Consider the following 13556-nt stretch of genomic DNA (forward strand, 5'->3'; position numbering starts at 1 on the left):
AAAGGTTACCTCACCGACGTTTACGCATTCGGACTTCATCTAATTGGGTCCGACGCAGTAGCTGTAAAATCCGGGACCTCCTTACAAACCCACTTACAAGTAGAACTCGCTAACTATCCCGCCACCTCGGCGTGTAAGTTATTGAAGGAACAGTGGGGAGAAAATACAGGTTTCTTTATTTGAACTAGCCTTCGCTAACTCAAATTAGACTCTTAAAGAAGTTTCCATTAAACAAGATACGGAATATGAAAAACACTTCACCGAACGCAACGCCAGAAGGACGTAATAGGATAAATATTAAAATAGAAGAGTTCGCTGTCTCACAAATACGTTAGCTTCTAAGTGCTGATACGAAACCGGATGCATTATTATCAAACTCCACAGCCTTTTCTTTTCTCATACCGATGGAAGCAAGCTTCAAGAACTCGCGCGTTCTAGAAACGTGTTATGAAATGAGCACACAGCAGCATTTAGGATTTACGAGATTGTAGGAAAATGAAATCCCGTGACACGATTTTTTTTTTTTTTTTGCACAGTTTTTCAATTTTCTTTCTTCCGTGCAAGCCGCGACCAGTGCAATACTGGTTCCTATGTCAAGATTCATGGATGCAGCGTTTATATTCCTAAGACTGAGTGGAGAAGAAAAATATGTAAGCGAGGTGTGTGTCAGTTGACGGCATTTAAAAAACAAATGGCATTGATAGCATATTCATTGTCAACAGCGCGTGGCCGAACCGTTTTGACATGAGCCGGTAACCGTTATTTTTTTTCCGGTTCAGTTTCGGTTCGGGTTCATCGCGATAACAATATAACGGTTCGGGTTCAGTTCCGGAAAAAATACCGGTTCGGTTCCTGTTTTCGGTTCGGTTCGGTTCCGGTTCGACACCCTGATTTAAAGATATTAAAGAAATGTTTATAGCATGTAACTGTGTGCCTAAATAGTGCAAGAAAATAAAAATTTTATGATGATGATGGCAAATGGTAGCAATTCAGTTGCTGCATGTTTGTGTTGCCGATGTTGCAACGTCAAGTTGCTGGGAGAAACCGCTCCCTCTCAGGCGGGCCTAAGTGAAGTGTTCTGGTTTAAGCACTCTTGCAGCAAATCTGAGCCACTCATTGTGATACCCTGACTATTATTGCTTACAAGGTCTGTAGGCTTCTGTACTGCTTAATTGCACCAATGCTGAGGCCATGAGAGGGAAGGTTCTTTTGCTGCCGTTCGAGGCAGATAGAGTTTTCTCAAGATCAAAGAGTTTGAGAAACTGCCCTTGTATAGAAAGCACACAAAAGATGGGGACAAAGTAGCAAATGTGCATGACGGTCAAGTGCTTACTTGCAACTGATAATAGTTTTATTCAAACTTTATACCCAACGAAATGATACCACTTTTTAAATACTAAAGGGGAATATTAGCTCCTACCTGAGGTTAGGGCTAAGGGCTATGCTCATGAGCAAACTATGCTCGGCAACAAATTTTCTTTGCATCTCTGGGGAGAGGAGGAGAACCCGCGCACAGCTTTAATCAGCGCTCAAAAAGGGAGAGGGAGCGCGTGCCTGTACCTTTCACTGCATTGCCAAGAAAAGTTGTCCCCGAGTATAGGAGTGTTCTCTTTTTTGTTGTATACTATCCGTTGTAAATAAGCGCTAGTAGACTCTCTTCCCTTTCACACCTCTTTCGCTGCACTTGTTGAGTAAAGAGACCCGTAGAACCAGCGCTCCTCCCAGTCCCGCAGGGTTAATAAAGGCTTTTGACTGTACAAGCTTATTGGAAGGGTATTTTGCTATATCATAATATGACCTCTCTTCGTTGAATTCGATTCCTTTCGTTAGTCTTTGCTACGTACGTATGTTCATTATATGAATGCCTTGGATGGCACTACCAGCATTACAAACTTGTCACATTTTTTGTTTTTGCTAATGTGGCATGCTTGTAATGCTGCATGCATACAGAAATTGCTGTGGTAAAAATAGAGTGTAGATTTTGTTTTTCATAAAACCTATATGAAAATGTGCTGTTGACTCTCGACGAGAAAATGATCCTTCCTGTAATGTTGCAGCGTGTTCGAAGCATTCGGCAAGATCAGGACCTGCAAACTAGTGCCCTCATCGACCCCTGGCAAGCACAAGTGAGTGCCCTCCCTGCGACTTCCCCTGGGCGCAAGCATTGAGCGCACCGTTTCCCCTGCAGAGAGTATGGCTTCATCGAGTACGAGACCAACGTGGGAGCCAACGAGGCCATCGCCTCGATGAACCTCTTTGATCTCGGAGGGCAGTATCTTCGCGTTGGACGTGTGAGTCCTTCTTTGACTTGCCGCGCCTTGCCAGGGGCTCCACTTGCGCCTCGGCTGTCGTGGCAGTGACTCTTTCCACATCGAGGCTCTCGAGGCCTAACCATGCTCCCCTACAATTTTCTCACCATCGCCTTTGCCGAGAAATGTTCCTCTCTTTATAAAGCTACAAAGTATCTTGCATTGTGTGTGCTTGCCTGAGGTACAAACTTTGGATGCACAAATCCCATGCATCTAGTTCCCTTCAGAGCATGCGATCCGCGCTGTGACATCTCGCACAATGTTTGCACGATTCATTTTCGAGCCCTACTGGTATCGGCAGTGATGGAAGTGCTGCGCAATTTGCACCAAATTGCGCCATGAATGGAACTCTGCTACATCTTGCGCCGAAGTGCCATTTTGGCTAAGAATTGTGCCACACCTGCGCCGAGATGGGCCTAAGCGAAGCAAAAAATAAATTATTGGTCGACCCTAATATTCAAAGAAGTAGGTGGTAAGGAAAATCATAGAAATGTGTATTTCACAGCATCTCTACTTACGTATGGTTTGTTTCATCTTGGGTCAGAGCACAGTCGAAAGCTCTAACACATAGAACCACAAACACTTACTAAAAGTACAAGTCACGGGACATTTGCTGAGCTTGTTTGGTTTAGTCAAAGAAAAGTCATGTACAGGAAAATGGATGAATATCACGCTTTGACACTGTTTGTTTGATTCCATGAGCCTGTTGCATCGGATGCACTTTGAATTAATGTGGAACCAAATTGCAGAAAAAAACATAGCAGAATTGTAGGATGGTGGCTATTGTGATAAGACAAAACCAGCTTGCACTCCTGATGAAATCACTTGATTATCATGTCTGCCGCATACCTCTGTGCCGCCTCTCAACAGCATGCGCACGTCGAGCTTATCCGCTTTGCACCGGAGTGCTAGGTGCAGCGGCTGACATAGGTTAGCGCGATAGGCTTAGAAATTATTCTAGAAGGTCCATCTTCTTTGGTCTTGATTGTAGGTTGATCTCTAATTGGAAAGAGCTGCACCAAGAAAGACAAAAAAAAAGAAATACGAGTCATTTCATTAGAATACATACGGTAGTCGAGCTAGTTTCGTGCAGCTGTTGCTCGTAAGAGCAGCAAACTTTGACTTCACTCTGGTTTCAACTTTGCTCCAGAGCAGTGTCACTAGTAAAGCAGAAGTGTAGGTTTTCATAATATTTGTAGGTGGTTGTTTTTGCAGTTTATAATATTAGAGTCTTGTGTTTGGTAGGTTCATAAAACTTGGGGGATGTATTTTTGTTGATAGATGTGTTAGCGGATATGCCAATTTTTGCAGGAATTTTACAGAAATTATATTCACAGGCTAGATAAACTACCGGGTGTAAAAGTGGGAGGGCGTAGGGGCTTTATCCCAAGTGAAGGGTCTCTCTATGATTCATTTTTCATATATTTTTTTTTAGCATTCATTGTAGATGGAACCTACTTTGATCACGGCCTTGTTTTGAAAATGAAGGCTCTGTGTTCCTTTTGTGCCCTATCTATTCTTATTATAAAAGGTAATAAATATTATTCAGTATCAAAGAGAAACCCTCGATCATCATCAAAGATGAACTCATTTAGCGATGTAATCACTTTTTCAATTTGAAGTAATGTGCTAATGGACGTTGGCATCTGCTCCAGAAGCGTCAGTGGCTGCTCCGGACCAATATTTTGCCTGCTTCAGAACCTGCCACAAAAGGTCAAATGCCGCTTCCATCACTGTACCTGTGCCTTGACAATAGCTCCTCTCCTCCTGTAGTTGAATGGCTGGCAGGTGTTGGCTTTCTCGTGCTCTGCTGGAAGTTAAGCACACAAACTTAGTGCATGAAAAGGTGTGTGGGAAAAATGACACGGCTACTCTAGCATAGTCCTTTGACAATCTCTTCTACCCCTAGCTGGACGAATTGTAGCCATAATTTGCCAAACATGCGGAGTGACCGGTTGTGTTCTTTGCACAGGCCATCACGCCTCCCAATGCGCTGACGCCCCCGAGTGCCCAGAGCTGCATGCCGACTGCCGCAGCAGTCGCCGCAGCCGCTGCCACGGCAAAGATTCAGGCGATGGATGCAGTTGCTAATAATGCCCTGGTGAGCCCTTGTTTCCGTCGCTGTCCCGCCCACTATGGCCTCTCGGTAGCTCAGAGTGCTGGAACTCGAGACATGACTCGGCAGGGGAGTACCTGGAGGAATGCAACTCTTCTCGCAGTATGTTTCTGGCTGCTTTGTGGCAGCCAGATTGGTGCACATTGCCTAGCTACAATGGCACTGGAACAGAATTCCCGGAGAAATGTTGAACAGACGCCTGTCCGTCCCATCCCTTCTTTCGTGGTTGAGGAGAGGTGGGACAGCCACGGAGTGGGTGGGACACTGCCGTACCGAGTGAAACTGGAGGATGTACCCACCCATTGATAGATTGGTTTAAATATTGCGGCCCGTGCGATATCTCATGCACTTTCGTTGGCATTACGTGCCCACCGCACTCTCCGTAATCTTCGCCCATCTGTGGGACAGGTCTCGTTGCATTATTATTCCACGATGCGTCGCGTGTGCGGGACACGACAAACAGTCCGAACCCCCTCTGTTGGCAGTCATTTTCTCATGAGCGTTTCTTTGTGCAGGCTTTGGGACTCTCGTCTCCTGGAGTGATCGGTTCTCCGGCCGCGGTCATTCCTCCTCCGGGGCTGGCCATCCCGACCATTGTTCCGCCGGGCCTGGTAGGGGCACCGGGCGTGCTTCCTCAGCCGGTGCTTGCTGCCAACGCGCCTGGGATAATCACAGGTGACGGCTCACTGGTTGCACCAATCGGTTCTTATCCTGTTCATTTATAATTGTTTATGCATAAGTCCCATATGTAAGTTTCTGCAAACAACAAAGCAGAAATTGGTCTTTTTTTCTTTTTTTTTTTGCAAAGAAAGCTATTTTTTGTTGCAAGATTGAGCACAGCGTTTTCTGCATTTTTTCTTTGTCAGCAGCGTCTTCCGATGCTTTCCATGGTCACAACAATATTGAAGGGTGGGCATCGACTCGCCTCTTGGCTCACGGTTGAGGTTTGCAGAGGTTAGCGATCCTTTGGTGTTTTTCGGGTGGGGACAGACTTGAATTTATTTTTCAACAAAGTTAAGCTTCTTCTGTTATCTTTCTTTTTCTTTTTCACAGACGTCCTCCGGCCTTGCAGTCCATAACTGCAATGTTTGGAGAGGCTATTTTGTGGATCGCGAGGTGCAGAGCTGGTGCTTTTGTAGGAGTGGGCTATTTTTTTGTGCTTTTTCAGAAATCGCCAATTTGCTCAAAAAAAAGGGGGTGGGCAATATTTCCCCAACCAGTAGAAAGCAATGTTTTCCCCAGAAGCAGCCTCCACAATTCCAGCTATATGAAACAAACGTGGCTGTGTTTCTGCGGTGGTTTTGTGCGGACTACGTCGAAGTGCGATAGCATTTTCTGTCTCCCATGAAGTGCTATATTCCACTAGCCAAACATTGCTCTCTCGCTCTCTTTTGGTATCTCTTTGGCACTTCGAGCATGGTTATTTATTTATTTATTTTAACCTTTGTGCACAGAGGCATTGCAGAGGGAAGTGAGAAATATTTTTTTAAAAATGCACGCCCCTGTTTGTTGTTGTTTCTGTTCAGCTACCTTTTAAGTAGGAGTAGTATTGCCTGCGTCACTGAGTGGGCAGTGCACGCAGCTCACACAAGGAAGGACCGGGTTCGAATCCTGCTAGCCCACTTCTTTTTACTATTCACTGCTTTTGTTCAACGATGTGCTCTTCTTCAGTTTGCTCTTTTTTTTGCTATGCATTTGAAGACAACTGGAGCCTTTGCAGTATGTGTCTGACTTCTATCATAAAGCGGAACTAACTGCGACAGATATCTACCGGGACAACTGTATATCACGAGATAAGTAGAGGACGAGAGAAGTCCAAATCGTTCCGTATTACAGATGAGAATCTGTAATACGAAATTGTTTTTTTTTTTTTTTAGTTTTAGGAAGTTACGATGTAACCAATGAAAGAATAGCCAAACTTGAACAAAACTTGCGTTGAGGATTCTGCACGTTGCTCACTATCTTTAATTTGTTTTCAAGGCAGTTTAGTTCATCCCAGGAGCCGGGCTACCACATGCATTGTTTTCAAGCATGTTTGAGTTTATTGACCCCATGATACACTCCCGCAGGTGTAACACCAATGCCACCTGTGGCGGCCATCATCCCCCCTCCGGGCATTGTGACCACTCTGCCCCTTGTGGCAAAACCCCCAACCGACCTCCTGAGCACCTCCTCACTCTCTACCTCGGTGGTTCGGCCCTCGGTTGAAACAGCCCTTGCTCAGGGGGGCTTGGGGCAAGCTGCTCTCAACCAAGCCGCCCTGAGCCAGGCTGCCCTGAGCCAAGCTGCCCTGAACCAAGCTGCTCTGAACCAAGCTGCCCTGAACCAAGCAGCCATGAACCAGGCAGGTCTGAATCAGACTGCCCTGAGTCAGGCGAGCCAGGCTCCAACCAACCAGGCAACGCTGAGCCAGGCTGCGACCAATCAGGCAACTGCAGGGCAGCAGACACCTCAGCAGCAGGAGGAAGACATGGCTAAAAAGTTGGAGGAGATGGAACCGCAGACTTTGCAGCAGCAGGAGAATATGATGATCAAGGGATCGAACGCGCGTCACATGTTGATGCGGAAGTTAATGCGACGCACGGAGGTAAGTCTTCGCTACGAGCGTTCTGGGTATTCAAAGTGATGGGGGGGGGGGGGGGGGGAAGGGGTGCATGCATCCTGTGCGAATTCCATGTTGTCTCGGTTATGCAAGAACCCAATTCCAAACAAACTAGTGCCACTAGGCATGCTTGAGTGTGCTACCGATAACCGAAAGGTTTTTCGATAACACTTCCTTTGGCCACAGTCGCAAAGCCTCTTCTAGTTCCAGGTGTTCTTTTAGTGTGAGTTTTCAAAAGTAGACATAATCTTCACTTTGTTGCTTACATAATCCGATAATCTGCTTTTTTTTTTTTCCACACCGTCTTGCACTTGTCTATACTCTATCAGCTTGATTATCGTGGCTTTCTTCAGCGTTGAAGCACTGTTATACTCCAACATAATGGCTGTGCATGTGAACGCATGGCACATTGGTGAAAACCGGACACTCTAGAGTCCGGCGTCCCGACGAAGCCAACTCGGCCAATGGCATTTGGCTCTTGCAGGCCGCGCCAGCGTGAAATGGTCCTGTAGCGATCTCGCGCCGAAAACGCCAGTCCAGTCTCCTATCATGCATTGCGCGCGTGCTTGTAGAACGGATACGGCACTTTGCAAAAATCAGTGCTTCGCCGAAAAAAAAGAATGCATGCGCTTGAGGTAGCGTTTTTTATGTGTGCCCCTATGGTGGAATGCTGCCGGAGAAGTTTAAGCAGGCTGATGTTCAGGCGGGACCGTTTTGTGACGTGCACGGCGTAACCGGCATAACACCACTGACTTCAGCCAGCTCTTGCTTGCGTGCTGGATACGTCGGAGTATAACAGCGCCTTTATTGTACAGTCGAATCAGCTTACAACGAATATGATGGCTTCATGAAAAGTGGTAGTTATTTTAGTAGTTAGTTGTACAGTCAAACCCTAATACAACAAACTCGAGTACAGCAAATTAACCCTTATATATCGAACACGCGAAAATGTTTTATCAGTATGCATGCAAAATATATCTCGCATAATGAACTACACCATGGATATATCGAATTTCCAGTGCCTATGACCACCAGCAAACACGCGAGCTCTGGCACTTACAGCATTCGGCTTCCTTGCAACGCAGACGGAGGTTCCTCCTCGCACGGCATGAAACCTCCACTTACCGTAGGATACCGCGCATCCGCCCATTCCACACTAAGCGCCCGTGCCCAAATTTGTAAGATCTGAGAAAATAAGCACTCTACATTTATATGTAAAATTGATGACCGGACAAGCGCCCATCCCCTATTTTTTCACGATTATCTCTAAATTTTGAGTGGGCGCCTGCCCGGTGTTTTACTGTAGTTATGCTTAGTCACGCCCTAGCGCTGTAGCCCTATCAGGTTTCTGATTCCGTAACAACCGCGGCGCTTTTCAGCCAGTCAACTCTGTTGTAACTGGTGGTTTTGGAGCAGACAAAATTTGGCCTCGCACGCAGTCAACACATTGCAGAGCTAGCCTCGGCTTCATAAACTTCGCTTTCCTAGGCCTCTTGCAACTTGCCATTTTGTTCTGCAATCTGGTGCACTTCACGGTTCAAGACGACGATGCAGTCGCACGCTTTTCAGCTCTTTGACAGAATGGACATCATTACTGGATAATGCGCCGAAACAACATTGACAAAACGAAGAAAGATCCAGACAGGACTTGGCGTTACTCTCAACTGAATGGTTTATTTAGGAAAATGTAGAAATAAAAATAAAAACCAACACGTGCTGGCAGAACCGTCGTAAGATAAGGTCTAAACACACTTCCTAGAAAACCAGCATCACTGGTTCTGCATATAGTGAAATTCTTTGTCGAACAATAACATTCGCCATGTAGGACGTGGTGAAAAATAATTCGACGTTGCCGCCGCCTTCAACATTTCTAGGAGTATGTTAAGCACCCTCAGCGTATAACAAACAAATTGTAAAAATTTGTTATAAGCGGGTTATGCTATAACAAATTATTGGGTATATCAAACAAAACCGGGCACTTTCAACAGTTTGTTATAAACGGGTTTGACTGTATCTGGACTTAACGTTAAGGGCACTGTTAACAAAACAAAAACAATTCCGGCAAAGGTGCCTGCAGTTTCGGATAAGGCTGAGATTTCGTTTGCATGTCAGAAGATCCAGCCGAAACTAATCCTCAGTCCTCCGCTGGGGCCTGCCAGATGCCCTCATTAGTTTGGCACGTAAAACCCTCAAATTTGACTTCAAAAAAGAAATAATTAATTAAAGACTTGAGCGCGTTGGTGATCTACATTGACTTAAAACGAAAGAAACACACAAGAGGACGAAACAGACGACACAGCTTTCGCGTCTGTTTCGTCCTCTTGTGTGTTTTTTTCGTTTTAAGTCAAAATAATTAATCTTGGTTTCTCAAGTTATTCAAAGGACATCTCATGCAGCCAATTGTCCGCTTTCGAAGGAAGGTCGAGAAGAAATTGGTCATTTGCTTTGTGCTTTTTGCATGAGAAGGGCTCACCCTGATCGTTGTCCAGCAATAGTTGTGAAATGGTGGTCCCTTTGAGTATGCTCGTGACAAGTAGACTTGTTTCTAGTCGTGCGTGGTGGTGCTCCGCAACATGGTGGGCGTGGAGGACCTGGACGACGAGCTGGAGTCGGAGGTGACGGACGAGTGTGGCCGCTTCGGCATGGTCAAGCGGGTCATCATCTACCAGGAGCGGCAGTCCGAGGAGGAGAACGCCGAGATCATTGTGAAGATCTTCGTCGAGTTCTCCAAAGCACAAGGTGGGCCTCCTTGTGTTCTCCAGCGCTGTGATCTGGAACGGGAGCAGATTTCTGAAATTCTTCTAAACATTTGTCCCACTACCTAAAATCCACTAATTAACTTTCGAAATATTCACCTTAGCTGGCACATTCCAATTCGATCTGTGTTGCCTGTCATCGAAATATGCTGTAGCTTCTGTTAAAATTCGGACGACTTCGTTTGGCTCTGCGCCGTTCTCTGGCAAATTGGAACCATGAGGAGACTAAGATACTGAAACCATATGCAAAAGGTAAGCGCAATCGGGCATGGCTGATTGCGTTTGTAACTTGCCCGCCACTTAATTCGGGGAGAAAAAAAAAAGCCTGTTCTTGTGCGTCACGCACGGCCAATCGTGCTTGTAATTTGCCCACCACCGTTTCTCGCTAGGTCGAAGTAAGCAAATTTTATATTTCAAGATCGAATTAACAAGATTTTTTTTTTATTGGCGACGAGATGTTTTGGTGGCGCCACCTCGCAGGCGCCCTCCTGTGACGGGGCTGGTAGGATGCGAGCAGACGACGCGCCATGTCAAAGCACGGAGTGGCTATGTTACTTCTCATCTATGCCAATTAAAAACTGTTTATTTATTAAGGAAACGTGTATGACATTTTTGTGAGGGATCTTTCTAATGAATAACAGCACCTCAAAGTTGCTTTTTATATATATATGAAAAAAAAAAAAAAAAAAAAAAACGCTAAAATGTTTAAAAACAAGCCTGGAGCTTTGCATTCCAGCTTGCATGGCGTGCCTCGGGGCTGTTCACAGCCTCTCTGATTCTTGTTTTTTCGGATCTGGGGAGGCTGCTATAGAAAAAAGTTTCGCATTCACCATAGTAAGTGACGTGCTGTCTTCTTAGCTGCAAATGTGCGCACACTTGTTTTAGCTACATTGAGCTTGCTGATGCCAACACTTTTATCTATTACGTGTTGCAAAGCGCCGCACACTTGTTTTAGCTACATTGAGCTTGCTGATGCCAACACTTTTATCTATTACGTGTTGCAAAGCGCCGCACACTTGTTTTAGCTACATTGAGCTTGCCAATACGACACTTCTATCCAAGTGTCACTCGACAGTTGCTGATGTGAGCAAATGCTTGTCAACAACTGACGTTTAGCTCCTTCCGCATCGAATGCGTGGCAGATAAGTTTGTAACATCGCGAATTCTGCTCGAAAAAAAGCATAAATTTTCATAAATTCCTAAATTGTCGGACATGGCCTGGCAATTCAAGCGATTGATTCATCTGTTCTATCCAGTTTCTACTAAGAATTGTTTCCAAATTTAAAATCTCTGGCTGAGAAGCGCTTCACACATTATGCACATTTGGGTCTGCAAAATAAACATACAAACGGTAGTAATTTATAGCAGGTCTATACCTCATTTTTTTAGACTCTGAAGTGCCACCTACTTACTAGATTTAAGACTTTGGTCGCGAGGGAGTCTCGCATGTTTTGCATAGACCGGGTGAATAAGCAGGGATTTAATTGGAACGACTCCAGAAGCCAGCCACCTATTTTTTCTGCCAGGGTTTTTGAGGAAATGTTTGTTCATTGGTTTACTAAATTGAAAAAGGTATCAACATGATGCTAATGAAAGGCCAAGGCTCACAGAACAGGTTACTACGGTGCGGTATGGAGGACGCGTTCAATGCGTCCTCCGTTTCCTTGTGAGCTCTAGCAAACCGCCTCAGCAGGTCAATAGCATAACTTCCAAGAATGTCCGGCACATTCTCTGACAACCAGTCATCGGCTCCGACTTTGTTAACACTGGCTGACTGCCCACTCAACACTTTTCTTACAATGCTATAGCGTTCTTGAAACCACGACCGCCAACTGCGGCTTGTCTTGAACTTGTCGTATCCAAGCAAACGCACGAAACCGCACACTTTCTGCTGCACCACGTCACCGGTGAGCGGAACGTTTTTGGCTCGCCTATCCATAAACCAGGTGAAGAGCTCTTCTTCCAATTTTTCGTGCGGGGTGGTCTTCATGTTTTTCTTCTTGGACGGATGCCCAGACGAAGTGGCACTCAACGTTGTGGCGCTTGTGCCGCTAATGGCGGCGTCCTTCGATTTCAAAATTGTTGAGAGCGTGCTGGCTGGGAAGCCGTGCTCTGCAACAACTTCACGTTTCTTCTGTCGGCTCGTGACAGCACGAATGATATCTGCTTTCTCTTCAAGGGTCAGCACTTTTCTTTTCTTTGTGGGGGGCTCCATCTCTAAGCAATGCAGAGTGTAGTGGAACAGATATCGTACGCAGAGAGAACCGGTCGCGGGAAGAGACGAGCAACGAAAGAAAACAACAGTCCTAACAAACAACGAAGAGACTGAGACTATCAGTGCCATCTGTCGCACGCGGCACAAAGCAACCGCCGCCGCTAGCGCCATCTAGTGTAGGCAAGTCGATTCAAAGCCATGCGGAGAATTCGTGTTCCGTGCAGTTTCATTTTGTAGGGTACCTCCGGTACCTCGATTCTACCACTGGCACTCGAACGACAAGCTTTAATCTATTCTGAGCGAAATAAATGTGGAATAACCTTCTTTGTGCATATATTTTTTTCGTAAATACTGTTAAATCGGGTTTGAGGGTTCATTTACTTTGTTATTTCGAGTTCATATAAGCATTAAGCCCTATGGGAAACCTCGGGGGAAACACGATTTATTCGTTAGATCGGGAAATTTGTAAGATCGGGGTTCGTTAAATAGAGGTTTGACTCTATACTATCGATAGTAGTATCGATAGTTTTTTTATAGTCCACTATCGATAGCACTACTCGATTGTTTTTTTCACTATCTATAGTTAAATTTGGCTTCCACTATTGATAGTATCGATAGGACTACTGATAGTTTTGCATCACTATATGTGAGTCATCGTCCTTTGCTGGTGCTCTCGATCTGCGCTCTCGAACATACACCGTGCTGCCAAAACTTAGCTTGGTACGTAATAAAAGAAATGTATATATATAAGAATACACACCTAGCAGCTCAATGCTGCAAGTTCTATAAAAAAAAAGAAAAAGAAGAAGAAATATCTTTGTTGACCTTTGAGTTGACAGTGCTGTGGGAGTTACGCGCTCGGCAGACCAATCAACTGCCTCCCTTTCATCACCTGACCCTGCTCCCTGCGCGTGTGTATGGGCGGAAGCGTAATCACGTGCTTAGAGATAGACATAGGGCTCGTCCGAAGAGCACATAGCTTCCACTGTACTGTCAGCTGAGGAATGAAAGGAGGATGGTCCTTTCCAAAAAGAAACTCGTGAACCCGTCACAGGATAGGTCGAAGAGTGATCCACGAATCCGAGTCAAGCGATAGCTACTGCCGCTTTCGGTGCTCATCTCCTGCTAATGTGACTTATCTCTGTTCAGGTTTGGGGGGTTAGAAGCCATCTATGTGCTTAGCATGCGAGAAGGACGTAAAGAAGTGAGAAGAAAATTGGAGGGGGAAACAGAGGAGACACGTCTTCTGCCAGGAAGAATTTCATTTTGCCCGTCGGGCTTTGAAGTTCAAAAGCTTATCCAGTATAAAAAAAATTGTAAAAAACTTATCTGAGCTTTTGTAGACTTCCCAATCTTCCCCATCCCCCTCGAGGCCCTTGACGCGGGCGGCAAGCGCCGCCACATTGAGAATAACAACGAAAAGAAAAACAGGAGACGGCCAGTGCCTTGTCACCAACACTTCCGGGCTCGGAGTTTTTACATTCCAAAGTCGGCAGCGTAATACATTTGCAGCAGAGTGTAAGATGGGCAGGCAGGGAAACGACCACCGAGACCTGCC

At 45.6% G+C, this 13556-nt stretch overlaps 1 protein-coding gene across 8 annotated transcripts in view; it reads left to right on the forward strand.

The window, feature by feature from the left end:
• The window catches only part of LOC8029848 (poly(U)-binding-splicing factor half pint), a 45194-nt gene that overhangs the window by 25743 nt on the left and 5895 nt on the right, over positions 1-13556 (forward strand). For all 8 annotated transcript variants that reach the window (XM_029982323.4, XM_042287329.1, XM_040504115.2 and 5 more), the window contains 6 exons: positions 2058-2126; positions 2189-2291; positions 4282-4410; positions 4941-5100; positions 6495-7012; positions 9577-9766. In XM_029982323.4, the coding sequence (XP_029838183.2) occupies positions 2058-2126; positions 2189-2291; positions 4282-4410; positions 4941-5100; positions 6495-7012; positions 9577-9766 (1169 nt within the window). The remainder of the gene's footprint in view (positions 1-2057; positions 2127-2188; positions 2292-4281; positions 4411-4940; positions 5101-6494; positions 7013-9576; positions 9767-13556) is intronic.

The sequence above is a fragment of the Ixodes scapularis genome, unplaced genomic scaffold (genome assembly GCF_016920785.2).
Source record: "Ixodes scapularis isolate PalLabHiFi unplaced genomic scaffold, ASM1692078v2 PGA_scaffold9__187_contigs__length_104089568, whole genome shotgun sequence".
NCBI lineage: Eukaryota > Metazoa > Arthropoda > Arachnida > Ixodida > Ixodidae > Ixodes > Ixodes scapularis.